A 24,627-nucleotide genomic window follows, 5' to 3' on the forward strand; every position below is an offset into this window, starting at 1 on the left:
CAATGGACTTTTTCACGTTATGCAAAACCTTGGGAGGGGAAATAGCACGTGCTTTCCCCACCTCCGCTATTCCATTATTGATGTAATGAAATACCTCTAACAAATCTACCCAGTATACTAAAGGCCTGGGAGAACTAATATGCTCATGTAATCCACTAGTTCCATAATGCAGAAAAAGAGGCCATAGCAAATGAAGGAACAAAAAAAAAAAAAAAAAAAAAAAAAAAATTGCATTGGTTTTGGTGAATGAGTGATGTCCATCTCGACTCTGTTATGATTGATTTCTTAATCATGGATTTTCAATGAATACTCTGCTAGTAAGACTGGGAATAAAAGGGCAACCAAGGGAAGGGAAGACTGCCTTACCAATGCCCAGGGCATAAAGTAAATGTTGCTGCTTGATAGTACCCTGTAAGAACATCACTCTTTACCATCATCCTCTGTTGTTTCCCATATGGACATAATAAAACTGGGGAGGAAGAGAACTGATTTCATTTCATGTGAGGAATTTTCTTTGTTCCAAACTAAAACCACTAAAGAAAGGATTTATGAAATTTCTTACTCTGCATTATTTTGGACTTCAGCAGAGGTGAGAAGGCAATATAATATTTTTTGTGGACTTAAGGATTTTGCATACCAACATTCACAGTGCCTGAAAAGCAAGAGAAACTTTGTACCTGTAGCTAAAACACAAGTTACAGATACTTCTTAAAGTGAAGGAGGAAAAATGGTTTTTGTCAAGCCTGTGACAAAAGAGGAAAGGCAGGCAGAGAAACAAGAAAAGACGTCACAGCAAATTAAGGACCATCTATCAGCTTCCTTCAGGGAAAGATTTTCTATAAATTAAAAATGAAAGATTTCTTAGAAGTGTGGAGCTGTTCATGATTTTACAGGAAAAATAAATGGGATATTGTCTCCAGTGAGTGTCTCTAGATAAGTTTTATAAAGTATCTGTAGACCCAGGGGGAAAAAAGGCCTAACTCTTTTTAGCTGCTCAATTTTTATCATTTGCCTTGCTGGCATCTTTGAATACAGAGCCAACCAAGAATAGGGCTTTAAAAATATTGAAGGCTCCTGTATTCTGATCCCACTTCCTGTCAGTAAGCACCTGAACCCCAAGGCCCAGAGCTTGCTTTCCCGTTCTTGTTTTCTTTCTTAAGTTTAACTTCACACAGGAAGCTCCCTGTATTATGTATTGTATAAATGTATTTAGAAATTTTTGTAAGGGGAAGGAAGAAAAACAAATCTTAGCAACATGTTTCCTGCCTTCCACCAACTGCATCATGCTATCCTTGGAGCATAACGTGGCTGTAAGGATGCTTTAGCAGCTTGGTCTCGCAGAGCCAGTAGCAGCAGTTGTTTTGGGCAACAGAAGTGGCAAGGCAAGCCTCTGACAACTGAGGTGAAGAATTTTAATTGTACCACCTTAGCAACACCGGAGAAATCAGGTGCTCTGTCAGCAGGAATGAAGAGCAAGGAGAAAATTAATAAATTCTAGGGAAGGAACTAGTAGTTTACTAGCAAGCCCCACTGAAGAGCAGACAAAGAAAACATTCAAATCCATGAGGAGATGAAATGTACAAACGAAAAATAGGGTGCATCTCCTTCTGTCTCTGTTACAGCTGGGATGTCTGGGATGTCTGGAATGTCTGGGAACAATTGGTACACTCTGAGATCTTAAAAATGAGTGGACAGCCATAAAACAGAGGGCTGATGGATTAGATGTTCCTTTTGACTCCTTCACATTTTGTGGATGACACACAACTGATCCCTGGAGTCTGTTTGAACGCTCTCATACCCATGAACATTTGTGAGGTTGAAGAAAGGAAAGAAAGAAATAGGGAAAGAAGGAGTTAAAGAAAGAAAGAAAAGGGAGAAGGAAGGAAGGAAGGAAGGAAGGAAGGAAGGAAGGAAGGAAGGAAGGAAGGAAGGAAGGAAGCAAGGAAGGAAGGAAGGAAGGAAGGAATTTGACTCACGTATTTGTGTTGGTTGATTTCAGACTATTTTTCACCAGGCAGTGTTCAAACACTCCTGTCTCCAAATGAACTCTCATGATTTCTGATATATCAAATGAAAATTTCAAACATAAGACTGACAAGTTTTCCTCCAATTTTGTACTAACTGGAAAACAGACTTCTGAATATTGCTTCAGTTTCTTTCTTTCTCAAATTTAAAAAAAAAATAATTTATATATATTTAACCACAGATATCTTTAATATTCAGGAATGTACCAGTCAGACTGATATATCACTAAGCTGTTGTCCTCTCCTTGAAGAGTGAAGGTAGCGTGGCCTGTGAGAGAATGATTCACCCACCACGGGCTGCTAATGGGACAGTCCTGCTGCAGCAGGGCTACTTTAAATGACTGAGCCTTTTTGGTTTTAGCTACTTCTGGAAATGATTAAGAGGAAGAAGATGAGAAGATGAGAAGTGCTCTCTGCAGTATTTGTTGTTGTCTGTTGTTGTTGTTTTTGGTGTTCTTTTCATGATTCACCCACAGAGTTTTCTCAACTTTTGTGTGAAATCAAAGTGGCCAGTGCAGCACACTGTATGGAATAGTTGCTGAGATCCTCTGGCCAAACCTGGTGTGAAGACATGGCAGCACTGGCAGCAGGGCCATCAGGGGCCATAGGATGGATGGGATGCAGGAAAGCCAGAAGAGGTATCCATGGAGAGTTGCTTTTCGAGATCAACACCTGCATCTTGCAGAACTATCTTTCAGAAGGAGAGTGAAACCTGGTAAATGTGATTTGGAACACAAAGCAAAGAAATGAGAGCTTGAGAGATGTTCAGAAGAGCAAATTATTATGTGGCTCTGAAAGATTATACTGTGTTTTGTCTTACGGCCCCAGAAACCTGAGTTGTTCCCAGGGTCTCAGGAACAGGCTCTGCTATCCTCTCTACTTCCAGGCCAGGATAGACAGTGTCATCAGTAAAGACTGTCTCTGGAACTCCCACCAGCTGCCAGCAAGCACAACATAGACACAATCCCATACAACATCTTGAATGTTAGATGATTATTTTCCATGTATATAAGCCATACTGGTGTGTGTCTTTGTGTTCTTATGTGTACGTACATAGGTGTGTTTTTTCACCCATTTTAACAGCTGTGAACATAAATATATATGAAACAAGATGGAAACACACAGGATTATGTTTCTTGCAAGCCCATTAAATATGCAACAGTACACCAAAAATAATTTTCTTTTAGGATCAAAAGTGGAGATGACTTAAAGGAAAGGTTCTAGAAAACTTTAAACATGGCTGCCTTTTTTTTTTTTTTTTTTTTTTTTTTTTTGGTAGTTGTTTCATGAATACTGGCCCCAAAATAAATTATTTCCCCAAGGTACGTTGAGCATTATGAAATCAGAGGATGAAAAGTATAATTGTAATCAACAGCTTACACTTCTTAATCTATAGGAATATCCTCAGCTATTGGAGGAACTCATAATTTATGAACAAGTGACAGCTTCAAAGAACAGAATAAAGCATGAGTGCCCAACCTTTTGTCTTTCCTGACTGAATAAAGAGGAATTATCTTGGGCTGCATACAAAATATGTAATATAGTTAATGTAAGTAGGTAACAAAAATTAGTTGTGTTTTTTTTTTTTTTTGTAGTATATATTTTCTTTTTTACTGAAACAAAAAAAGAGAGAAACAAAGCATAAAACTAGTGAGATACTTGACCTTGTTTTGTGAAACTGATGCATCAGTGTCTGGTTTGATAGAAGTGTTTGCGATTCTTACTGAGTTTTGAAGGTGCTCAACAGTTATTTTTTGATGAAATGTTGCTCCTCCTCCACTTCATCCTTGAGAATAGTTACAAATGTATATACTGCCAAAAAATGGTGATATATATAAGGTGTGACTGTGGAGTGAGGGATAGTTTTCTCCGATAAGATAGGTCTTACAAAAGTCTAGTGAAAAGACATGATCAAATTTTTGAGTTGGCTATCTGATGGCAACTCTATACTCATTTATATATATATATATATATAACTCATTTATAGATTATGTATTTGTCAACTGAAAATGGAGTTGCAAATATACACAAAAATTGATTATATTCTCTTCAGTCTTGAAACCTGTTCTCAAATTCCTTTATCAAGACAGAAATCAAGGCTGCCTATTTTTTGTTGTTCAAAAGACTGTGTTCAGCCAAAGCTGTATAAAATTTTATACAAAGATGTATAAAATTATTTGCCATATCTTGAGTTAGCACTGTACTGTACCTTCCACTTGTCCTGGCTTCAGCTGAGACAGCATTAATAGCACACTGATATTTGGTTGTTGCTAATTGATGGATGTGTGCCTGGGTCTTAGCTGGACTGCTCAGAAGGGAAGAGCCACCACCATGATAGTGTGGGGCAGGGGGCAGGCTGCAGTATGAGCTCTCCTGGGGCTTATGTGGCCAGTGGGTTAGACATGCCTGGAATAAAGCATTCACATACTTGCTGGAAAATTGAAGCTAAAAGATGAAATAATCGTAGAATCATTAAGGTTGGAAGAGAGCTACAAAATCATCTAGTCCAACTATCAACCCATCCACCTCCCTGGGCAGTCTGTTCCAGTGCATCACCACACTTCTGGAGAAGAAATCACTCCTAATGTTCTCCTGGCACAACTTAAGGCTATTACCTTTCATCCTATCACTGTTACCCAGGAGAAGAGGTTGATCCCCATCTCGCTACAACCCATTTTCAGGTCACTGCAGAGAGTTATAAAGTCTCCCTGGATCCTCCTCTTCTCCAGACTAAACAATGTCAGTTCTCTCAGCCACTTTTCTTAAGACTTGTGTTCCAGACCCTTCAAGAGCTTTGTTGCCAGCTTTCAACTTCTCTGGACATGGTCCAGGGCCTTGATGTCTTTCTTGTAGTCAGAGGCCCAAAACTAAACATAGTACTTGAGGTGTAGCCTCACCAGTGCCAAGTACAGGGGGATGATCACCACATTAGTATACTATTTCTCGTATAAGCCAGGATACCATTGGACTTCTTGGCCACCTGGGCAAACGACTCGTTCATGTTCAGCTGGCTGTTGACTAATATCTCTGTATCTTTTTTTGTCTGTGCAGCTTGCCAACCAATAGCCTGTAGCACTGCATGGTACTGTTGTGATTAAAGTGAAGAACCTGGCACCTGGTCTTGTTGAAGCTCATCCTGTTGGTCTCAGCTCAGAGATCCAGCCTCTTGATCCTGTAGGAGCTTCCTATCCTTAGGCAGATCAAAACTTCCTCCCAGCATGGTGTTATCTGAAAACTCACTGAGGATATACTCAATTCCTTCATCTAAATCACCAGTAAAGTCACTAAACAGAACAGGCCCAACACTGACTCCTGAAGAATACCACTAGTGACTGGTTGCCAAATGGATTTAATTCCATTCACTACTACTCTGATCCAGGCTATCTGGATAGTTTTTTACCCAGTGAAGATTACAGCTATCCATGCCATGGTCTGCCAGCTACTGCAGGACAATACTGCAGAAATAGAGTCAAAGGATTTGCTGAAGTCTAGGCAGACTTCTTCCACAGCCTTTCCTTAATCCACCAGATGGATTAACTGGTCATAGATAGAGATGAGGTTGATCAAGCAGGACTTGCCTTTCATGAACCCATGATGACTAGGTCTGATCCCGTGGTTGTTCTACATATCACATGATTGCATTGACTCAAGATCAAGATCATCATTGACTCAAGATGATCAGCATGACCTCCCATAACACTGAGGTCAGGTTGACAGGCCTCTAGTTCCCCAGTCCCTCCTTCTGGCCCTTCTTGTAGTCAAGCATCACAATAGCAAGACACCAATCAGCTGGTATACATTCTTTACCATTTGATACGGTACTGTACTATTGTACTATTGATACTAAAATACATGCTGAAAGAAAGGAACAGGTGTGTTTCTTTTATCCATCTTTTCTAAAGAAGTAAGATTTAGAAAAAACATATTTTATTTTCTTTTTTTTTTTTTACCTGCATTTATTTTTAGCACTCTAGGAGAATGAGTTATATAGAAATGATCATGTAACTCTCAGTCCTGATCTGTCAAGATAAGACTAGTGGATATAGCTTTGAAAGACTCAGTTTTGCAAGACTTAGTAGTGAGTAATTGTTTCTTATCAGCAGGAAGATGAAACCTGTGGTAGTAAATATGATTCTACGCGAGTGGGGTTTGCCAAATTAGTTTCTTGACTACATGGAGACACTTAGATGTATCAGGATGAAATCACTAGAGCTGTAAAATCAGTGAATGCACAGTAAGACGTACTCATCCTAAATTTAATGTGGCCTTAATTTACTGCAGTTTAATCCTCCTCATTTTCCCTTTCTACTTGAAACTTGTACCTTGAAACGTGAAAATTATCATATTGCTAAAGTGCTTTGACACTCTTCTTCAATAAGCTTGTCAAATGTAAAGCTTAAGTCTGCAGGTTTAATTTTCCCACTTTCTTGAAGGCTTTTATTTCAAAGTGCATTTTGGAAGACTCTAATGCGGTAACCATGAAATAATAGAATGGTTTAGTGCCCATTTGGTAGGTGGTTTTCACTCCAGAAAACAGTCTCTCGAGAGACTAAGCAGCAAACTGCTTTTTGGTAATAAAATGCGTAGGTTTACCTCCTGTTATAGTTATGGAGAAGGAGATAACTGTAACATGCAAAATTCACAGACAATTTCATTTTTGAGTAATTTAATACTCTTTGTTCTATCCACACAGTGTTCAGTTGTGCTACAATAAATATGAAATACTGAGATAGTAAATTCTTTGCCAGGAAGAAATAATATGGGTTTGAGCTGGTGCAGAGAAGCAGATAATAACTCAACCTTGAGCCTTGCCAGCCTCCAGTCTAGACTATTTTGGTATCTGGTTTTGAGTAATCGCTGTTTTCATCTCAGCCTTTTTATTAGTATTATCTCTTGGCATGCAATGAAAATATTGCTCCTATCTAGCACAAAATGAAAGTAGTGAAAATCTTTTCCAGAATGTAAAGATCTTGTCAAAGATGCATCTAGGTAGGACCCTTGTTTCACACTAAGGGCTTAGACAGAGCATGATCTGTGTGGGAACATCGGTTTCTTCCATTCTTTTCCTCAATTAATAAATTGAGAATTTTGTCTGATTAAGAGCACTGTCATTTAATATTAATTATTTCTTCTGTGATGGCTCAGCATATTTCTTCATCTGTATATCTAACTTTAAAAGGACATAACCTCTATTTTCCTACTAATGAGCTCATTCCTAGTTTTCAGCTGAGGCTCTTCATTTGGCCACCATGGTGGCTGATTTGATGAGACCTTTGAATTTACAACTTCTTTTGATATTCAGTCCTTGTGCCTTAGAAAGCTAAGGTACAAAAGGAAAGAAAAGCTGAATGGAAGTAAAAAAAAAAATTAATGGGTGGATTTTATATGACGAAGTGCACAAAATTGTCTCAAAAGCTTTTGCTTGCATGAATGCTGAAACAAATCTGGGATGTAGCAAGCTGGAAAGGCTATCTTTTTTTCACTTTTATTTTGACTTAGTGGGGAGGGTAATGGGACAAAAGCCCCTAGAAAGGGGTAAGTGGCAAACTTAGACTGATACATGTTAGGCAATGGTTACATGTCGAGCAAAAATACACTTTCATAAATGATGCAGTTTTGGAAATGAGAGTGTTATAAAAGACATAAAATAAGTTTCATCATGTTGTACATAACATTACGTTTCTCACATGACACAAACAAAAAGCTTTAGACAACCTTGAGCTTTGGAAACCTGCTATGATTTGGATTATGTAAAGTTCTTTCAAGCCCCTATGTCTCTTCACATCATTATTTTTAGCGTTCCCTTATTTTTTTTTCCCTAGATGAAGACATTTCAAACAAACAGAGAAAAAAAATAGATATAGTGACAAAAAAAAAAAAACCACAACAAAGATTCTAAAGCCCTTCTTCAGAGTACTCTCAGAAATAAGGAACTGTGCCTCCAGTCCAAATACTTGAATAACTCCTCAGAACTTACTCATGTCCTCAAGATTTGTTGTCAGTGATTTAAAAAAAAAAAAAAAAAGATCTTTAGTGTAGTTCTCAGGGGTGGAGTTGATGCTCCATCTCAGTATTTTCCCTAATGTCTTTGATTGCACATTCCACAATAGAGCATAAAGTGCTATGGCATTGTTGTTTGTCTATTTGTTTTATAATTTATTTTGGAACTTCTTCATGTTTTCCATTATTTTGTTATTATAATAATTTATTTATTTATTTACCTTGTTGCTCCTATATTCTTGTAATGGCACATAAGAAGGTGCTTAAAGGTCTTCTTGAATGTGGCATTGCAGAGCGCATAACAAGCAGGGTTGATGGTGCTGTTGATGTAACAGAGCCAATAACCTATGGTCCATACAGTACCAGGGATGCAGGATGCACAGAAGCTGTTGATGAGCACCATAACATTGTATGGGGTCCAGGTGATGATGAAAGCTAGGAGGATGGCTAAAATGGTCCTTGTCACTTTTTTCTCTCTAGAAGGTGGTGGTTTCTTTTTGGCTGGCTGCTTTGTCATCTTGACTATTTTCCGGGCTACACTATTCTGCTTCTCATCTCCATTGGTGCCTACAATCTCCACAGTAGTATTGGTGGGAGCACAGCAGTCACCCTTTTGGGACTTGGTTACTATCCTGATGCACGTCAGCTTGGAGTTCTCCACTTTGAGATGGTCTTGGGAGGCAGAAGTCTGGCTGGCATCTTTGGCAGCTTGATCCTCTTTTATATTGGAAGGGACCACACTCACTGAGGTGGAGTCATTGGAGCTGTCCTTCTCCTCCCCTTGAACACAGTTTTCCATTACACTCTCTCCAGTGGTTTTTCCATTCTGAATTTTGTTATGTTCCAACTCATCTGAACTAGTTGGGATGTTGTTATTGTTTGGTTTTACTATTTTACCTTGGACAAGGCTGGGGGAAACTGGATCCTGGTTTTGGGCAGCTTCCTTTTTCCCTTTCTTTATCCGACTCTTGCTGGCTCGAGAGATTTGCCAGTAAAGAACAGTCATGATTATAACAGGTAAATAGAATGCTGCAATGGCAGTGCCAAAAGTGACAGCAGGATTAGAAAAAAACTGGATGTAGCAATCCTTGTCGGGAACAGTCCTTCCCCCTACAATGAACTGCCAGAAGAGAATTGCAGGGGCCCACAGGATGAAGGAGAGAACCCATGCAGCTGCAATCATTATGCCTGCCATCTTAGTCGTCCGTTTTACAGGGTATGTCAGAGGCTTGGTGACACAAAAGTATCTGTCAAAGCTGATGATAAGGAGATTCATCACAGAGGCGTTGCTGACCACATAATCAAGAGCCAGCCAGAGGTCACATACCACGGGCCCTAAGGGCCAGTAGCCTATCACAGTGTAGAGGGTATATAGGTTCATGGAAAAGATACCTATGATCAAGTCAGCGCAGGCCAAGCTGAACAGGAAATAGTTGTTGACAGTCTGCAGGTGCCTGTTGACTTTGATTGACACCATGACCAGGATGTTCCCAATTATGGTAACTAAGCTGAGAGACCCTGCCACCAAGACGATGAAGACCACTTCGATAGTTTTATAGGGGCTCTCCAGAGCTATTACATTTTCCGAGGAAGAGTTTATGTACGTTGAGTTATTCATTTCTGTGCTGCTAACAAGATACTCAATTATCACTTAAGCCTGCAGAGGAAAGAAAAAACATATACCATTATGAAATTAGTCCATTTGCTTTTAGGAAATGGAAAACTACCTGGAAAGAATTTAAAGGTAGAAGATTGAGTTCAGAAGAATCATTCAATTCATGCTAATGTAAACCCCCTTAAAATGTGCAATATCCCCTTAGGAGTAACATAGCAATAAGATTCTCTTAAATATATTATAAAGGTACTATATTTTAATGCAAATTTAGATTTTTTTTATCTTCTCTAATTCATTTCTGCCTTTGTCCAGCAACTGTATGTTGATTCCTTTCCTTCTAACACTTTCCAATAAACCAATCAGTTCCTGGGAATATGTCATTCTTATAACCCAAGGTGAGGAAGTTAATTACCATGAGCTGGATCATGACAAAGTGACTTATGTCTCCTTCTTCTCTTCATGTTCCTGATGGGTATGCTCTGTGAAGTTTATGGAACAAGTTTGTGTCATCTTTCCCCCTACTTTTCTTATACTGATGCGTCTTTTTCTTCTTTTTTTTTTTTTTTTTTTTGTGTGTGTGTGTGTGTGTGTGCATGTGAGAGAGAGAGAGAGAGCATTTGCAAAGATTTTGCCCTTAAGGCAGTAGAATTGGTAGACTCACCTCAGTTCTGTCTCTAGCTTTCTCATTAGATGTATATAAATTCATCTTTTTTTTTTTCATTTCAGTGAAATCAAAACAATTTTATACATTCATTTGACTATTTGTGCCTGGAAAATGTTGGGTTTGTTTGTTTGATTGTGTGTATGTGTTTTCTTTAAACATGGTGTGCTCTCTTGATGCTTGCTTGCTTTTACTTCCCTCAATATAATTTTTTTCAATTCACATTATTTTTAATCTATATTGCATAGAACTATGACATAAGGTATGAAATGGGTAGGAGAGAAACTATAAAATAATAAACAGATGAAAATCACTTCTGTTCAAATACAGCAACTCTTTTTTGCTATGTATACCTATCAGCAGTACTCAATAAACATTAATTAAAATACTAGCAATATATATTTGCTAGAAGACCAACAAACAGCACATGATTTTGCCTTAAGGATATGTACTATCCTTTTGTGCATCCCCTGGAAATCAATAGAATGTGCTGGAATTGTACAGACAGTCTCTGAACTCTCATTATTTATGAACTGTGCTCAAGGGATTATTGAGGCATGAAGGCCAGATGTGACAGAGAAGTTAGATTGTTTCTAATTGGAATATTTTCTTTTCTTTTCTTTTTTTCCCCTCCCATCCAAAAGGCACCACTTCTTCAAGACAGATCTTCTAGAATTGGAGATTCAGGCAAAAGAAGGTAGAAAAAATCAGTTATGTTTGAACCTTTCGTACTTCAAGGGTAACGAATCCTTCTGTGCTTCCTATAACAAAGCTGTTGATGCACAGAAATATATAACCCGTGTCACTTAAACAGAGCAATGCATTTTCATTGTCGTTTTAGCAGCATTTTCTTTCAGATACATAAGGAAGAAGGTGATGTCAAATGTCAACGCAACAGAAAAAGCCCTTCTAACCTCCCTGAAAAATAAGCAAGTTTGTCTCTGTGGAAAAGTCTAGTTGCTAAACCAAGGTGAAAGTCTCTGTCTGAGATGACTTTGTAATCTGGTAATTTATACTTAAAGAAATACATCTGGCAGAAGATGAAGCTCATCTTTTAAAAGATTTGTTTGCCATTTCAGTGGTAAGGTGCACACATGGATAAACAGAGGATTGTAAGGCTAGACAGATATTTTTTCTTACTAGCTGTTCACAGGTATATTCCTAAAATCCTTGGGATGAGTTTCAAGAAAACAAAGCTGTGAGGAGAAATGCTTTAATTAAATATGTGTTTTGTATGGTAAGAATAGGCCAAAGGGAATATAATAGGCTTTATATTCTGTATATAGGGGATTAACCCAGAAATCTTTAGCCTACTGGACTGGCATTTCAGTAGGGACCCCAGCTATGCAGCTGACTGTCCAACTAGGTATGCAAGATATCACATTTTTGGGACTTCTCCCAAGTAGAGTTATGAACATTCCTGACAGAATGAATTTCTTATGAAAAGATGAACTAACTCGCGAAGATGTATTGATTTCAAAAAAAATTCATGTGAATAGCATTTGTGATCCAGGGCTCTGCAGCTACCTCTGGTGACAAAGAGGGAGAGAGGGAGCAAAAGAGATTGGGAAAAGAAAGGAAAAGGGTGAGAGAGAATCTGAGAGGAAAATGTTATGCTTTATAATGAGAAAACAGATGTTTCTGTACAATTATACTGTGACAAAATGTTCAGACTTTTGTTTTTATTCCACTGAAGAACTAAAATTCATCTTAAAACCTTGAAACTTGTGAAACTGAATTATTGCCTCCCAGCTAACTTTATTCCTAAGTATTTTCTGATGTCTTTTTTCCATTTACAGTGGAAATACTGGGCATTCCCCTGATTTTATTATCTGAGTTGCTGGGAGCTGAATGAAACAAAAAAGATAGTTTTACCTGATAGGAATAGGATTTCACTGTTCTTTTGAATGGAAGCAAAGCAGAAGAGTCCCTTTCCCACTAATTTCCCTTTGCATGAAGCTCTCCTGCTGTGAGAAAGCTGATAATTCTGCATTGCAAATTATGTTAACTACCATGGCTTTCCCAGGTATAGAAAAACATGCGGGAGAATTCTGCTGTCACATATCCGAGCAAAATCTTTTCTTTTATCAATATGATTGCAACCTGAACCACGTTTTCCTGTGTGTGTTGATGAGAAGGTACAGAAATGCAGAAAAGTTTGACTGAAATTGATATATCTCAACACTGCAGATGGAACTACTATTTTGTACATATGAGCAGAAATAGGGGTATTTCTGCTTTGTAATCTGAAGATTCTGAACTTGCTGTACTGTCTTTTGCTGACCCCAGTAGGGTTTGAATCATGCCCATTGCGAGATCTCTCATCCTTACTGAGACCACTTACTACATTAGAAAAGGATTGCCCGTGAACTACTTTTATTTTTGTCAAGCCACAGAACCCATCTCTCTTGCTGGAGAGGCAGTTGTTATGGGAACAGATGTTACTCATCAGACAGATCTATGGACAGAGGTATTCTAAGGTAATATGAACTCCCATTATGAGAAGTACCAGATCTTGTTCTTGAGCAAACAGAGATCTCTTCTGCAAGCCCACGGGTATTTGTGTGAGCTGCACAATATGGCACTGACTCCCACGGGCTACCATAATTTATCCTTGTATATGAAGAGCATTCTTGCTGAACAGAGAATAGCCAGAAAAGGTAAGAAATTTCTCCTGCAACCTGAAAAGCACCCGAGTTCATTTTCTGAAATATATTTTAAAATATATGACTTTGTGAAATGTAAACAGTATAATCACTGTGTGGATAATGTGCAAGTCTGAGAAATATTATTATAATATAAACATAATATAAAAAAATTGTTTGATCTTTGGTAAATGGTTGAGAAACATTTTCAGTGCAGTAGTTTTTCCTCTCTTAAGAGTTTCTTCGCAGTGCTGAAAATCATTCTTTAACTTTCTGTTGACTATGGGTGTTGGGGGTAGAAGGGGGAGATTAGTTGGGTTTCATAGTATGTGAACTTTTGGCATGGTTTGATGCCAGGTCTTTTTGCAGTGGGTGGTAGCCAAGTCAGGCAGCAGCAGGGTGGGTTGACCTGAGCCACTATCACCACTCACAAGGAGAAACTCAACAAAGGCTGGAGTGAATTTTCACAGAGCATGCTGGCGGCCGTGATCTGCCTCTCAATATTTCATGTATCTTTCTAGAAGTTATTTGGAATAGAAAAAAAAAGGTCTGGTCTCTAAGTTTGTTCCTGCAAACGGTTTGATCAGAAAGTGGAACTATTTTAAGGGTAAGAAAATGAAATTACCTAATTGAGGGTATTCATCTCAGAAATAGGAGGGCAAAGGAAAGGGGTAAGGAGTGGATATCAACCTTAGGCTCACAATCTTCCAACAGAAGTTATTTATCATTTACATTCTGCTGAGTCTGTTTTCCATTTGCCCTGACGGGATCCAATCCCTTCAGAAATCCCTACAATTTTTGCAGTGAGAACAAATCATCAACATCTGTCACAAAACAGCCTGTAGAAATATTTACAATGAAAAAAAAAGAAAAAAGACTGATATGCCATGCCTGTCAAATTTTGTTAAACAAATCCTTCCTTTGTACTGTATATATTGCCAAGTTAAATTTTGTAAGGATTTAATGGTTTCTTTTAATTCTCTGAAACTGTAAAAAGGTCAAGAGATGAAAGAGGAAGCAAACAATCTACACCTGAAATCCATATCGGTGATTTAAATAGGAATATCCAGCAATCTATGTGCATAGCTACTCTGAGTCCTTTTCAGATTTCAGTGCTCAAAACTTTTCTAACTTTTATTTGTCTTTGATCCAGTTCCTCTCTCCAGTACAAACCTACACAAAATGGATTTCATTTTTGCTGTAGCAAGAATAAAATTATATTTCTTCCTAAATTGAATTTGATCCTGTATAGCACTGGTTTTGATTATGAATTCATTTCTGGCACCATTTAATACCATACTGTGAAAAAAGAGGAAAACAAAAACCCCAAGCCTCTGACAAATACACTATGCACATTGTCAGATTTTATTATAGACTTTAAGAGAGATGATAGAACTTCTCTGGGCTTTTGATAAAACAAACAAAAAATAAAAGAGAAAATATCTCGAATATGAGAAGTCTAAAATCTTCGCTGTATCTGTTATCTTCTGCCACCCATCTAAGACTAAAACCTTCTCTGCAAAATGCTACTGCTTCTACGTGGTCCATTCTTATTTTTACACACGTTTGTTTTTCTTAATCAACACGTCCTACAAAAAATGACACTCTTCAGGACTGCGTAGATCTACTTTTCTCCATCTTATCAATAAGAGTGTCTGAAGGCAAAATAAACAGTTCATGCACAAATCTTGAAACAGTGCTATAGAGCATTAACGAAAGCAAACTAGTACTGTGCCACTAACAAGTGAAATAAAGCAATAATAATAATAATAATAAAAGCAGCAGGGAATTGTATATGAGAAGATGACAGTCCTGGCATTACTGCCTCAGTGCTATTCCTAGGACCTGAGGATTTGTACTGTTTTTAAACACATCTTGCTCACTACTTTTCCCTTAGTCTAAAACTGGTGAATATACTATGAGCCCAACAAGCCTGTATTCAAAATTTCACAATGAAAAATACAGGCAGTATATACAAAAATCCAATCTGTCTTGTTTCAGATAACAAAAAGAAGAAGTTTTTCCTCAATGTTTTGGATAATTATGTATTTCTACTAAATTGGTACTGTTTTTACTATAGTGCCGGTAGACTTTACTACTACAATTACTCTTATTTTTCTGCATAGCTTTGACTGTAGACATGCCTTTGTTTTTCAGGACCTGGCTCATCAAGAGAGAATTTGTATTCTATCTTTGGGCAGCTGACATCACTCCAATTTAAACTCTACTTCTGTATACGCTGTGCAAACTTGAAAAATATACTTAATGGGCATAGTATTATCTAAATGACTTTGATGGGGGAAAAAAAAAAGTATTTTTGCTTTCTGAACTAGAAGAGGAGACGCCTACGCTCATGTGTCTCCTTATTCTTGCTAGGATTTTATATAAATAATCCTTGGTCACAAAGAAAGCAAGTAACCAAGACTTGTGGTAAAGATATGGCAAGGCTGTCATCTGTGCAGTGGTGGAACCATAACAAAGTACACACATATGATACAGTCATCCATATAGTAAGAGGAATGGAATACGATAGTAATTCCTTCTCAATCAAAACTACAATACTCTTCAGCTCAGCGTGGAAGAATATGTAGACACTAGAGGTAATATCCATAATGACAATTGAAAAAGACAGAGTCTTTGCCCTCTGCGTTTCAGAGACAGTAAATAGTTCAAGCCCTTTTAGCTTTGGCAAACTAAAAAGGGTAGAATAGCCTTTTGTTTTCTTCTGCAAGTAAGCTGCACAGTTGGGACTGGAAATGTAGATGTTACAATCAATATACTTTTATAACCCAGAAATGAGAAAATGAAATCATTGCGTATGAAATGTAAAAGGAGGTGGTTATTAAGGGGAAAGGAAGAAGCTACTGCTGTTATCCTCAAGTACTCAACATTGACTGGTTTCTGTGGCATTTCACCTGACATTTACACCAGCTGAAAGTACCGGATCCTGGAAAATGAGGCTCATACCTCAGTGCATCCAAATGGATGTCAGCTCTTCTCCTGTGTGCACGTCCAAGGTGGAGTAAGGAATGAAAATATAAACAAAGAGAAAGAATAGGAAAACTTATTGGGAATATTATTAATATTAGTTATCAAACTCCTTTAGAGGGTTAGATAGAGAAGCAGAAGCCCCTGGAGATCTACCAAATGTCGTATCAACAGAATGGTACAGACATTAAAGGAATCTCACAATAAGTAATGCTGGTCTGAGGAAAAATACAAGACATTGTTGTGTCACAATGATCAATTCCTAAAAGTTATTTTTAATCCCTCTCTGTACTGTATCCATGTATAGCTTAATCTACATCCCCAGTGCACACTGCCAATTAACTACAGTACTTAGGTTCCCAAGTTAAAGACAGTGTTCAGAGTGTTTCTGCAGCTGCAGACAGCAAGAGTTCTTTAATAGAAATTTTAAATATAAGGAGTACAGAGCTGAAACTGAATATTCTGCAGAGACTTAGATATGCAATTCCAATTATAATAAAAGGGGAAATAGACAACAGCAATGCAAGTTAGGAGATCTTAGAGATTTTAGGAGATTTTAGACATCTTAATTTATCAGATGGAATAATGTATAAATTTGAGAATATGTTACCCAACTTTTGAGATGGAATATATTTTATGATAGGCATGGCTCCTTCATACCCCATTTAGAAACATTTAACAAGACTACACCCTGCAGTGTCCTTGTAATAAGATGTCACCATTCTTCTCTTTAATCACTGACCAAGAAAGGAAAAAAAATCAAAGCATAACAAAAAAGCCTAAATTTAAGAAATATGCCAATGTACCATATGTCATATTAGCCAACCCTAACGGTGGAAATTGTTCTGCCGGTAAGTGGGATCTCCTCTGTGGTTCTCCTAGGTTCTGGGTTCTACAGAAGTTGCAGGGCTCAGCTTGAAATATGAATAAAATAGAGTAGAATATGTGCTACACACAGACATGGAAAGAAATCTCTGACATGGATGGTCTGTGCAACAAATATTAAATATCAATAAGCATCTGCAAATATTAGAAAAAAAGTTACATTTTTAATGCAACTCATCTGTTTTCCTCATGTTATTTGTAAATTAAGTTTTTTTTAAGCTAGTGCCTTAATATTCTATCTAGCGAATGAAAAGAATCATGCATCTTCTGAAGCTTCCTACTGTTCTCTGTGGAAGGCTGAACTAAATGGATAGGGTCTCCACCTAGAGGCATACAATGGCAGTTACCACTCAAAACAGACGTTCCCAGCAGTAGGATGGCCTCAAAAATGTGCTGGAGATTTGCTTGCAACTGAAGTGTCTCACGTGGAGGAACTCCACATCTTATTATAATTTACATTTTATTAAAATTTAAGTGTTATTATAATTAAGGAGCATAACTATAGCTTGATTAAATTGGGAAATCATTAGATTTTGATTTATTAGTAATAAACAGGCTGACTAGACTAGGTTATTAAACTATGATATTCACTGCATGAGTCTGAGCAAGCAGTTTTATTTAGTCATGTCTTTGGTTATGTTTCAGCACAAATTGTTGCAGAGTAAGTTGTAAAAGGGTCAGAAGAGTGACTGGTGCCATCAAAAGGCGACAAAACTAGGACATTGCTCACACCTCACACACATTTCATCAGTGGACCAATGCTTGTTTCCACTTGCAGTGGCTTGCTGGAAAAAGGAGATCAAAACAACAGACTTGAGCAAGTTGTTTCCTTTCCCTACCCTTAATGTGCTACCGTAGTTGGAAGCTGACTGAAGTTCGTCACACAAGTCTACCTGAACAAGATAAGTTTTATCTGACTCCAACTATTTTCTTCAAGCACTTTGTTAAAATATCCATCCCAGAACTCAGTCTAATATTATATATATCTGCTGCCCTGATAAATGTTCCCTCAGCAGAAGAGTTATTTAAGCTTCTGTTAAGATTGAATTGAAGATCATTAGATTCCAGGATATTTTATCTGAAAGAACAGAGCTGTGATAGGTAAGTACTCCTTCTGCAGCCCAGTTTGAATCAGAGGCATGGCACTTCATTATCCTCATATCAGCCATCATGCCTGTGCTATTAAATAGAAAAACCTTTTGAGAGCTACTCATAGTCTCCAGGTGACAGGTGATAAAGCTGGGGGAAAGAGGAGGGTGTTCAGAAGACTGAGTGAAACCAGCTCATAATTTGTTCCAAATACCTGGAGTTAGTGCATCTCTTATTTAAAATACATACTTGTAGACTTAAAATGTAAAAAAAGAAAACTTATACACTATTTATGTTTTTCCTAGTTTAAATTCTATTTTTCTGCCCAAAAAGTGTGAGAATATTGTCGATGAAATAATAGTAAAGAGCTATAAGACAGCACAGGGGATCTCACAAAGATCTACTGATTAAATCCCTCATCCTCCAGTGAGTCCAGTAAAGACACTGTGATATTTCAGAGAATCTCTGCAAATCTCTTCCAGTTGTGGATGTCCTTGCAGAACCCTGAATAAGTCCATGGAGACCCTCATTGTTCCTCAGAAGTTTTGTAATATGCAGCAGTGTTGCTGACAGAAATATTAACAAACTCTAGGCCCAAAAAGACTCTTCTTGTAGTTAAAAACAAAAGTCTCTTGCTTTGACTGGAATAGGTGCTAGCCCACTGCTTTTTATCAAATATTTCCTTATTGATTTGCTAATGATCTAGCACACTCAAATTGGAAGGTATTTTTACTCAGCAAGTACTTTTCAGACATCTTATCAGCCCATTGTTGCCACTCTTGCATGAAGTCCTCTAGAGCTTTAAAATTGAATCCCTTCCATTTCTGTCCACTAGTCTGGGGCAATTTTTACACACCTTCCATTTTACATAATCACTTGCCTAAGACAATGATTAGAAGCATGGAGAAGAAAACTGAGTCAGATATAAAAGGATTTGGCCCAAATTCTTTGCAAGAATTTAAGCATATATTATACCCAAGTTCACACTTGTTTCTAAGAGGGCAACAAAATCTTTATTTACGTCTGTATTCCTGCAGACCAATTTAAGGTAACTGTAGAGAAATAGTGGAAGAACTTAGTTCTTTAGCTTATCAGAAAAGAGTGGTACCTAAATTTCCAGAACAGAATCTACATTTCCAAGACCATTTTGCAGTCTGAAAGACTTTTTTCTTTCTTCAGAAGATAGATGTAAGATCCAAAACACAGACAAGTTTGTGTTCCCTGTTTTTCTGGAAAGATGTTAACAGTACTTACTTACACTTTTAAGATATTTTAAAATCTCAGAAAAAGTGCTTTCTATAGCTAATTATAAACATAAATAATAATTATAAACACATCCAGGCTGGATGTGGCTCTGGGCAGCGTGGTCTAGTGGTTGGCGGCCCTGGACATAGCACAGGGGTTGAAACTAGATTATCACTGTGGTCCTTTTCAACCCAGGCCATTCTATGATTCTATGATAATTAATTACAGTTATGTATGTTTATGGTGAGTACATGATCATCTTCCCTTTCATGGACAGAGAATCTTGAAGATTATATATTCCTTGACAAGGCAGGTAGTATTTAGAGATAGATATTATTTCTGTGCCATTTATGTACAGCTAATACATTATTATAGGCTCTCTAAATCTGACTGTGTCACAATCCACTAAATGTCTGCTACCTACTTTAATTGCACAAGCTGTAGTTGCAAACTAATAAAATTTTTATTCCACTGCAGGTTTAAGAAATCCATGTCTAATTCTGTCTCTGATGCATAGCTCCAGATACTGGTCTCAACACACTGCAGTTACACTTAACAAGGTAAAATATCTTAGCTTCTCCTATGAATAATTCATCATTGCATTAAGAGAAACCCCTATCCTATGTTAAACAATAATGTAACATTTAATAAGGTTAACTTAATAGCAGGAAACTGGGGGACTCGTCTCTGACCATGTACCTTCTGTTAGAATTATATTTAACATCACTAGGCCAGGAAGACTGTAATGCATAAGCAAATAGTTTCAAGTTCTCTACTTATTTTGATTTTTAGAAAGATGTTGCAGAGCTTGAACACTTCCTACTCTGACCTCTCTTGCATGTTTGTAAAAGCTAAAAAAGAAGAAAAAAAAAAGGGAATGTTTGAAATGCAAGCTTTTAAACATGCTAAATGGGATTATTTGAAATCAAAACTGTTAAAGGCCTGAGGAATAATGCTGAAACAGTATAGAAAAAAAGACAGCAATTATTTTGTAAATAGATTTGTACTGTAAGGCATGAAAAGGCTACAGAGGAAAATGTTCCTAGGTGTCTTGGTTTTGGGTGATCCTCTCTGTCATAGGAAGCAGTAATCAATGATTGCTAAGCATAACTTATACCCCAACCCCTTGTCACAGGAACTGTTTGAAAACACGTATGTAGAAAAAAATGCTGTTTTCCACGTAGGAAATTGCAGATTGCTCTTATCACTTCTACAAGGAGGACTAGGAGATACAAAGTTGCTAAAGAGACATGGTGATAAATACGTTATGTCCCTTTAAAATCTCATTCTGATTCCCAAATGAGTTAAAAAATTAAAAAAATAAAAATAAAAATCCACCAACAACAAATTCACACACAAAGACTTCAGACTCAAGTAATTTGATTTAGAGATTCAAACACTGTGTTTTTCTATTTTACTGCATATTTTACTTTCATGACAGAACCACTGTATCAACTTCACCAAGACTGTTGCCAGCACGACATGACTTGTACAAAGTCAGCTTTTATCTCATTTCTGATACTGTTTTTATTAATTTCCTGAAATTTCATAATTGTGCTATAGATTATTTGCTCCCTTCATTTGGCAAGCTTATCTGTTGGGTTGTTTTGCATGCGTGTGATCTCTGCTTCCTCACCTTAGACCACATCAAACACATCTGTGGAAGAAGACTACTAAAAACTTTTATTTTCTGAGCCTTTAGTTTACTCTCATCTTCTACAGTGTCACTTCATGTCTCAGTTCTCTCAACCTAGTTCCTTCTTTACCAAAAAACCCTTTAAATTGATATTTGATTGGAATGCAAGCTGATGGAAGGTGAAATACTATCTAGACAGAAGTGTCATCTAGTAAAGTACTTTGGGAACAATCTCCTTCATCAAACTGCAGAGTCCCTTGGTTGTCTTGCCCGAGATTAAATCCCTCCCACTGTGCTGTGCCACAGCAGAATCTCTTAGTAGCAACTGCTGCATTGCAACGTGCCTCCCTGTAGCACAAACCTATCTGATGGGCACCAGAGCATGCTTAAAGAAAAGCCTATCAGGAGTTGTCGGGAGAGAGAAAAGAGAAAATAAATGAGTTGAAAGCAAGAAGAAGCAAATTATAGACGGGGAAAAAAAAAAAAGAGCTAAGATGTGAATGAAGAAAGAAGGAACTAAATGAGGAGAAGCAAGGAAGAGTGACTGCAAGAGAAATGTAGGGTTGTGCAAGAGCATTCACCTAAGCACTTTGCAAATATACAAATGTGTTTCAACAACCTGATTTAAATGAGAATTTATGTTTTTCAGTTCTCGGGACATTTCCTATTTTTCAGTGAAGCAATTTTCATCTGTTCTGTTAGAAGTGAGTTTTTAACAATGAGGTGAATATTTCTAAAGATGTCTTTGAACACCGGTATCCATTCTAACAAATAAACATAGGATCGAAACCTCCTAAACAAAATTGCTTCAATTTTGTCTATTAAATTAGATCAATTTACAATTTATTTTGAAACAGTGGAACATTTCAGAAAAATAGCAAAAATGCATCCAAAAATTGTTTTGTAGATTAAAAAAAAGGTTTTCTTTACTTCCTGTGTCTTATCCTCTGTTTTCATAAGAAATCCCTTACTGAGTCTATTTTCAGTGCCTATGTTATTCCATGACAGCCCATGGAGACACTGGCTAGCAGTCCCTTATGTTTCTTGCATACTGAATAAAGTCTCAAAGCACTGAGTGAATTGCAGATTCAAAATCTCATCTCCAAGTGTCATTCAAACATTTAATTTCTTAAATCCTGTTGTGATTTACTGAGATATGGCCTCCACAACCTCACTGGCGAAGGAAGTTGAAATGATTTTTAAGAGTTACCATTCATTCCAGTGTATTCAGTTTTTCTATAGTGATGAATTTCTCCTCTGCAAATTTATGTTGCTGCTTCCTTTGCTGTTATTTATGGTGTGGATATGAACATATTTCCCTCTTGCCCTGTCATTTTTTTCTTGCTCAGTTCATCAGCAAAGTCATGACCAAGGATTTGGGACTCTTGGCAATCAATTCTTTGATATGCCTGCCTCTAGAAGGTATGAGATTCAGATAATCAAGAGGGATTCAGATAGCCTGTTTCATAGGAGCTGAAGCCATCACAAATTGCATTTCTCTTAGGATTTCTGTATCTTCGCCTGTGATCCCTGGTAAATTGTACAAAAATACAATGGAAAGAAGTAAACAGTGAAAGGGACGTGCATCCGAACTCCTGGGACCCCTGGAGCCTGAAGTCCAGAACACCATGTCCCTGCTGTATCAGATGAGTTGGCAGAGGCACAGTTCAACACCATGGAACAGCTGCAGCTCTCTGTGGAGTCACGTCCTAGGGATTTCAATTGTCACTGTATCTTCCCCAGCACACTTCCCTCCTTGTTGTACTACTAACTACTGCCACTGCATCTCCTCTCCTTAACAACACCCTTTCCTCAGATCTGAACTGTGGCTTATGGACTGAGATTGATGCACATCACTCTCCTCTTGCTGGCTTCCCTTTTCTTTTTTCTTTCTTCCTAGTGAAGGATCTTTAACCTCTCTTGCCTTTCTCATCTTATTCTACAGTCTCTTGCTGCTCAGATCAGACTGATTGTTGTCATGTTTTCTTAGGTTAGAGTGTGTTTTCCTCATTTTCTCATGTTTCTCTGTTTTCTTCCCATTCAGCTCCCATTTCTACGAACGCTTTCAAATTCAGAAAAGTGAAATCATTCATGTATTCTATAGTAACCTCCTAGAAGGGTCTAGAAGGAAGGGATCCTGAGATTGAACACTATGGTGCTGCCCTCTCACTCAAGATGACCACGAAGATCATCTAGTCCAACCTTCTGCCTACCACCAATATTGCTCACTAAGCCATGTCCCTCACTGCCACATCCACAAGTTTCTTGAACACCTCCAGGGATGTTGATTCCACAATCTCCTTGGTAGCCTGTTGCAGTACATCATCACTCTTTCTGAGCAGAAACGTTTCCTAATATCTACCCTGAACCTCCCATGGCACAACTGGAGGCCATTCCCTCTCATCCTATTGCTGTTACCTGGGAGGAGAAGTCATCAACCACCTCACCACAACCTCCTTTCAGGTTGTCATAGAGAGCAAAAAACTGCCAGGATGAGAAATGCCGATCTGTGAGTAGCCTGACATAGCCAGTCAGGACTGAGATTTTCAGCCAATCCATGTGTTTAACTATAAGTTGAATCAAATCCATCTGAGCAGAAATAACTTTTAGTAAGTACAAAGAATAGCATATTCTGAGGGTAGATTAAAGGGACAATAAAATAGCAGAGAAGTGACAATATCCAGTACTAGTAGTGATTGGGCTGAAAGGAACATAAGCTGGTAACCTCACCTCATTTATGTATATATAATAAGTAATTATTTTATATATGTCGAATGTGTGTGCATGTTCAACAGTTTCCTCAAAAGCAAATTATACCAACACAATTGCTGTGCTCATTAGCAGTGAAACTCCCAGATGGGAAGGCACGATCAGAATAGGAAGAATGAGAGGAACGTCTCTATCTAATTTTTCCTTGAGGAAGTTTTTGGTTCTCTGCTGCTCTCAGAGTCTGAGGCTGAACAAAGCCTCAGTAATGCCATGCTGATTTGCAGATGTCATGTACCACAGTCATATATGCCTTGTGATAATCTTTGAGAAGTCTGTGGCTCAAAGGCACATTTCACAGCTTCTTGCTCTCAGTCACTCACACTATAAGCCTGTGACTTCAAAGGGACATCTGAAAGGAAATGTTTGGAGAAAAAAGAGAAAGGTTTTCTGCTTGTATCTTCCCTCCCCTTCTTTTTTTCCTTTTTTTTCCTTTTTTTTTTTTTTTTTTTTCCTCTGCCACATAATATAACAGTTTTAGGATACTTTTGTAAAACTGTTTTTCAGGTTTTTTTTTTTTTAAACTTCTTACTTTACAAATAACACAGAAAAAAATTGACGGGAAGAAAAGAGCTGCATGATCCCACCCACAAGCTGACACTGGACTTCTCAAAGAACAGGTAGGTAAGTATCTAAGTACCTACTTCTAAGAGGTCTTTTTTGGTCAAGCTGGGATGACGTTGAAATAGTGACTCCAAGGCTTTTTCACATCAGGACTTTCAATAATGGTATATAAAAAAGTATGTCCTGCTCCCTGCTGCATATCCAATCATAAAATAATTGAGAAAAGTCTGTGATGGTAAGTCAGCCTATAGGTGGCATCACTAATATGGGTACAAATGAGGTTCAGTCCTAAATTCAGCAAATTTCAAGTTTCTAAAGGTGTTATCTGTTATACTCATGATCTCCATGTAGAGGTCCCAATGAGAGACTTTCATGAAGTGTCTGAAGTGTATCACTTGGAGTGGAGGCATTACATTATACATACAGTAGGATTAGATTTTCTAACGTTTTTAATCAAGTTTTGAGATTGTTTTTGTTCTAGTCTGTGATACGCAATACAATGACATCAA

General features: G+C 37.7%; 1 protein-coding gene across 5 annotated transcripts in view; it reads right to left on the bottom strand.

Moving 5' to 3' along the window:
• Positions 1–6,673: 6,673 nt before the first annotated feature.
• CHRM2 (cholinergic receptor muscarinic 2) overlaps positions 6,674–24,627 on the bottom strand; it is a 93,945-nt gene continuing 75,991 nt past the window's right edge. For all 5 annotated transcript variants that reach the window (XM_003202425.5, XM_085229110.1, XM_085229096.1 and 2 more), the window contains one exon: positions 6,674–9,681. In XM_003202425.5, coding sequence (XP_003202473.2) covers positions 8,242–9,642 — 1,401 coding nt within the window. In that variant the 5' untranslated portion in view covers positions 9,643–9,681 and the 3' untranslated portion in view covers positions 6,674–8,241. The remainder of the gene's footprint in view (positions 9,682–24,627) is intronic.

The sequence above is a fragment of the Meleagris gallopavo genome, chromosome 1 (genome assembly GCF_905368555.1).
Source record: "Meleagris gallopavo chromosome 1, MGAL_WU_HG_1.1, whole genome shotgun sequence".
NCBI classification, from domain to species: domain Eukaryota; kingdom Metazoa; phylum Chordata; class Aves; order Galliformes; family Phasianidae; genus Meleagris; species Meleagris gallopavo.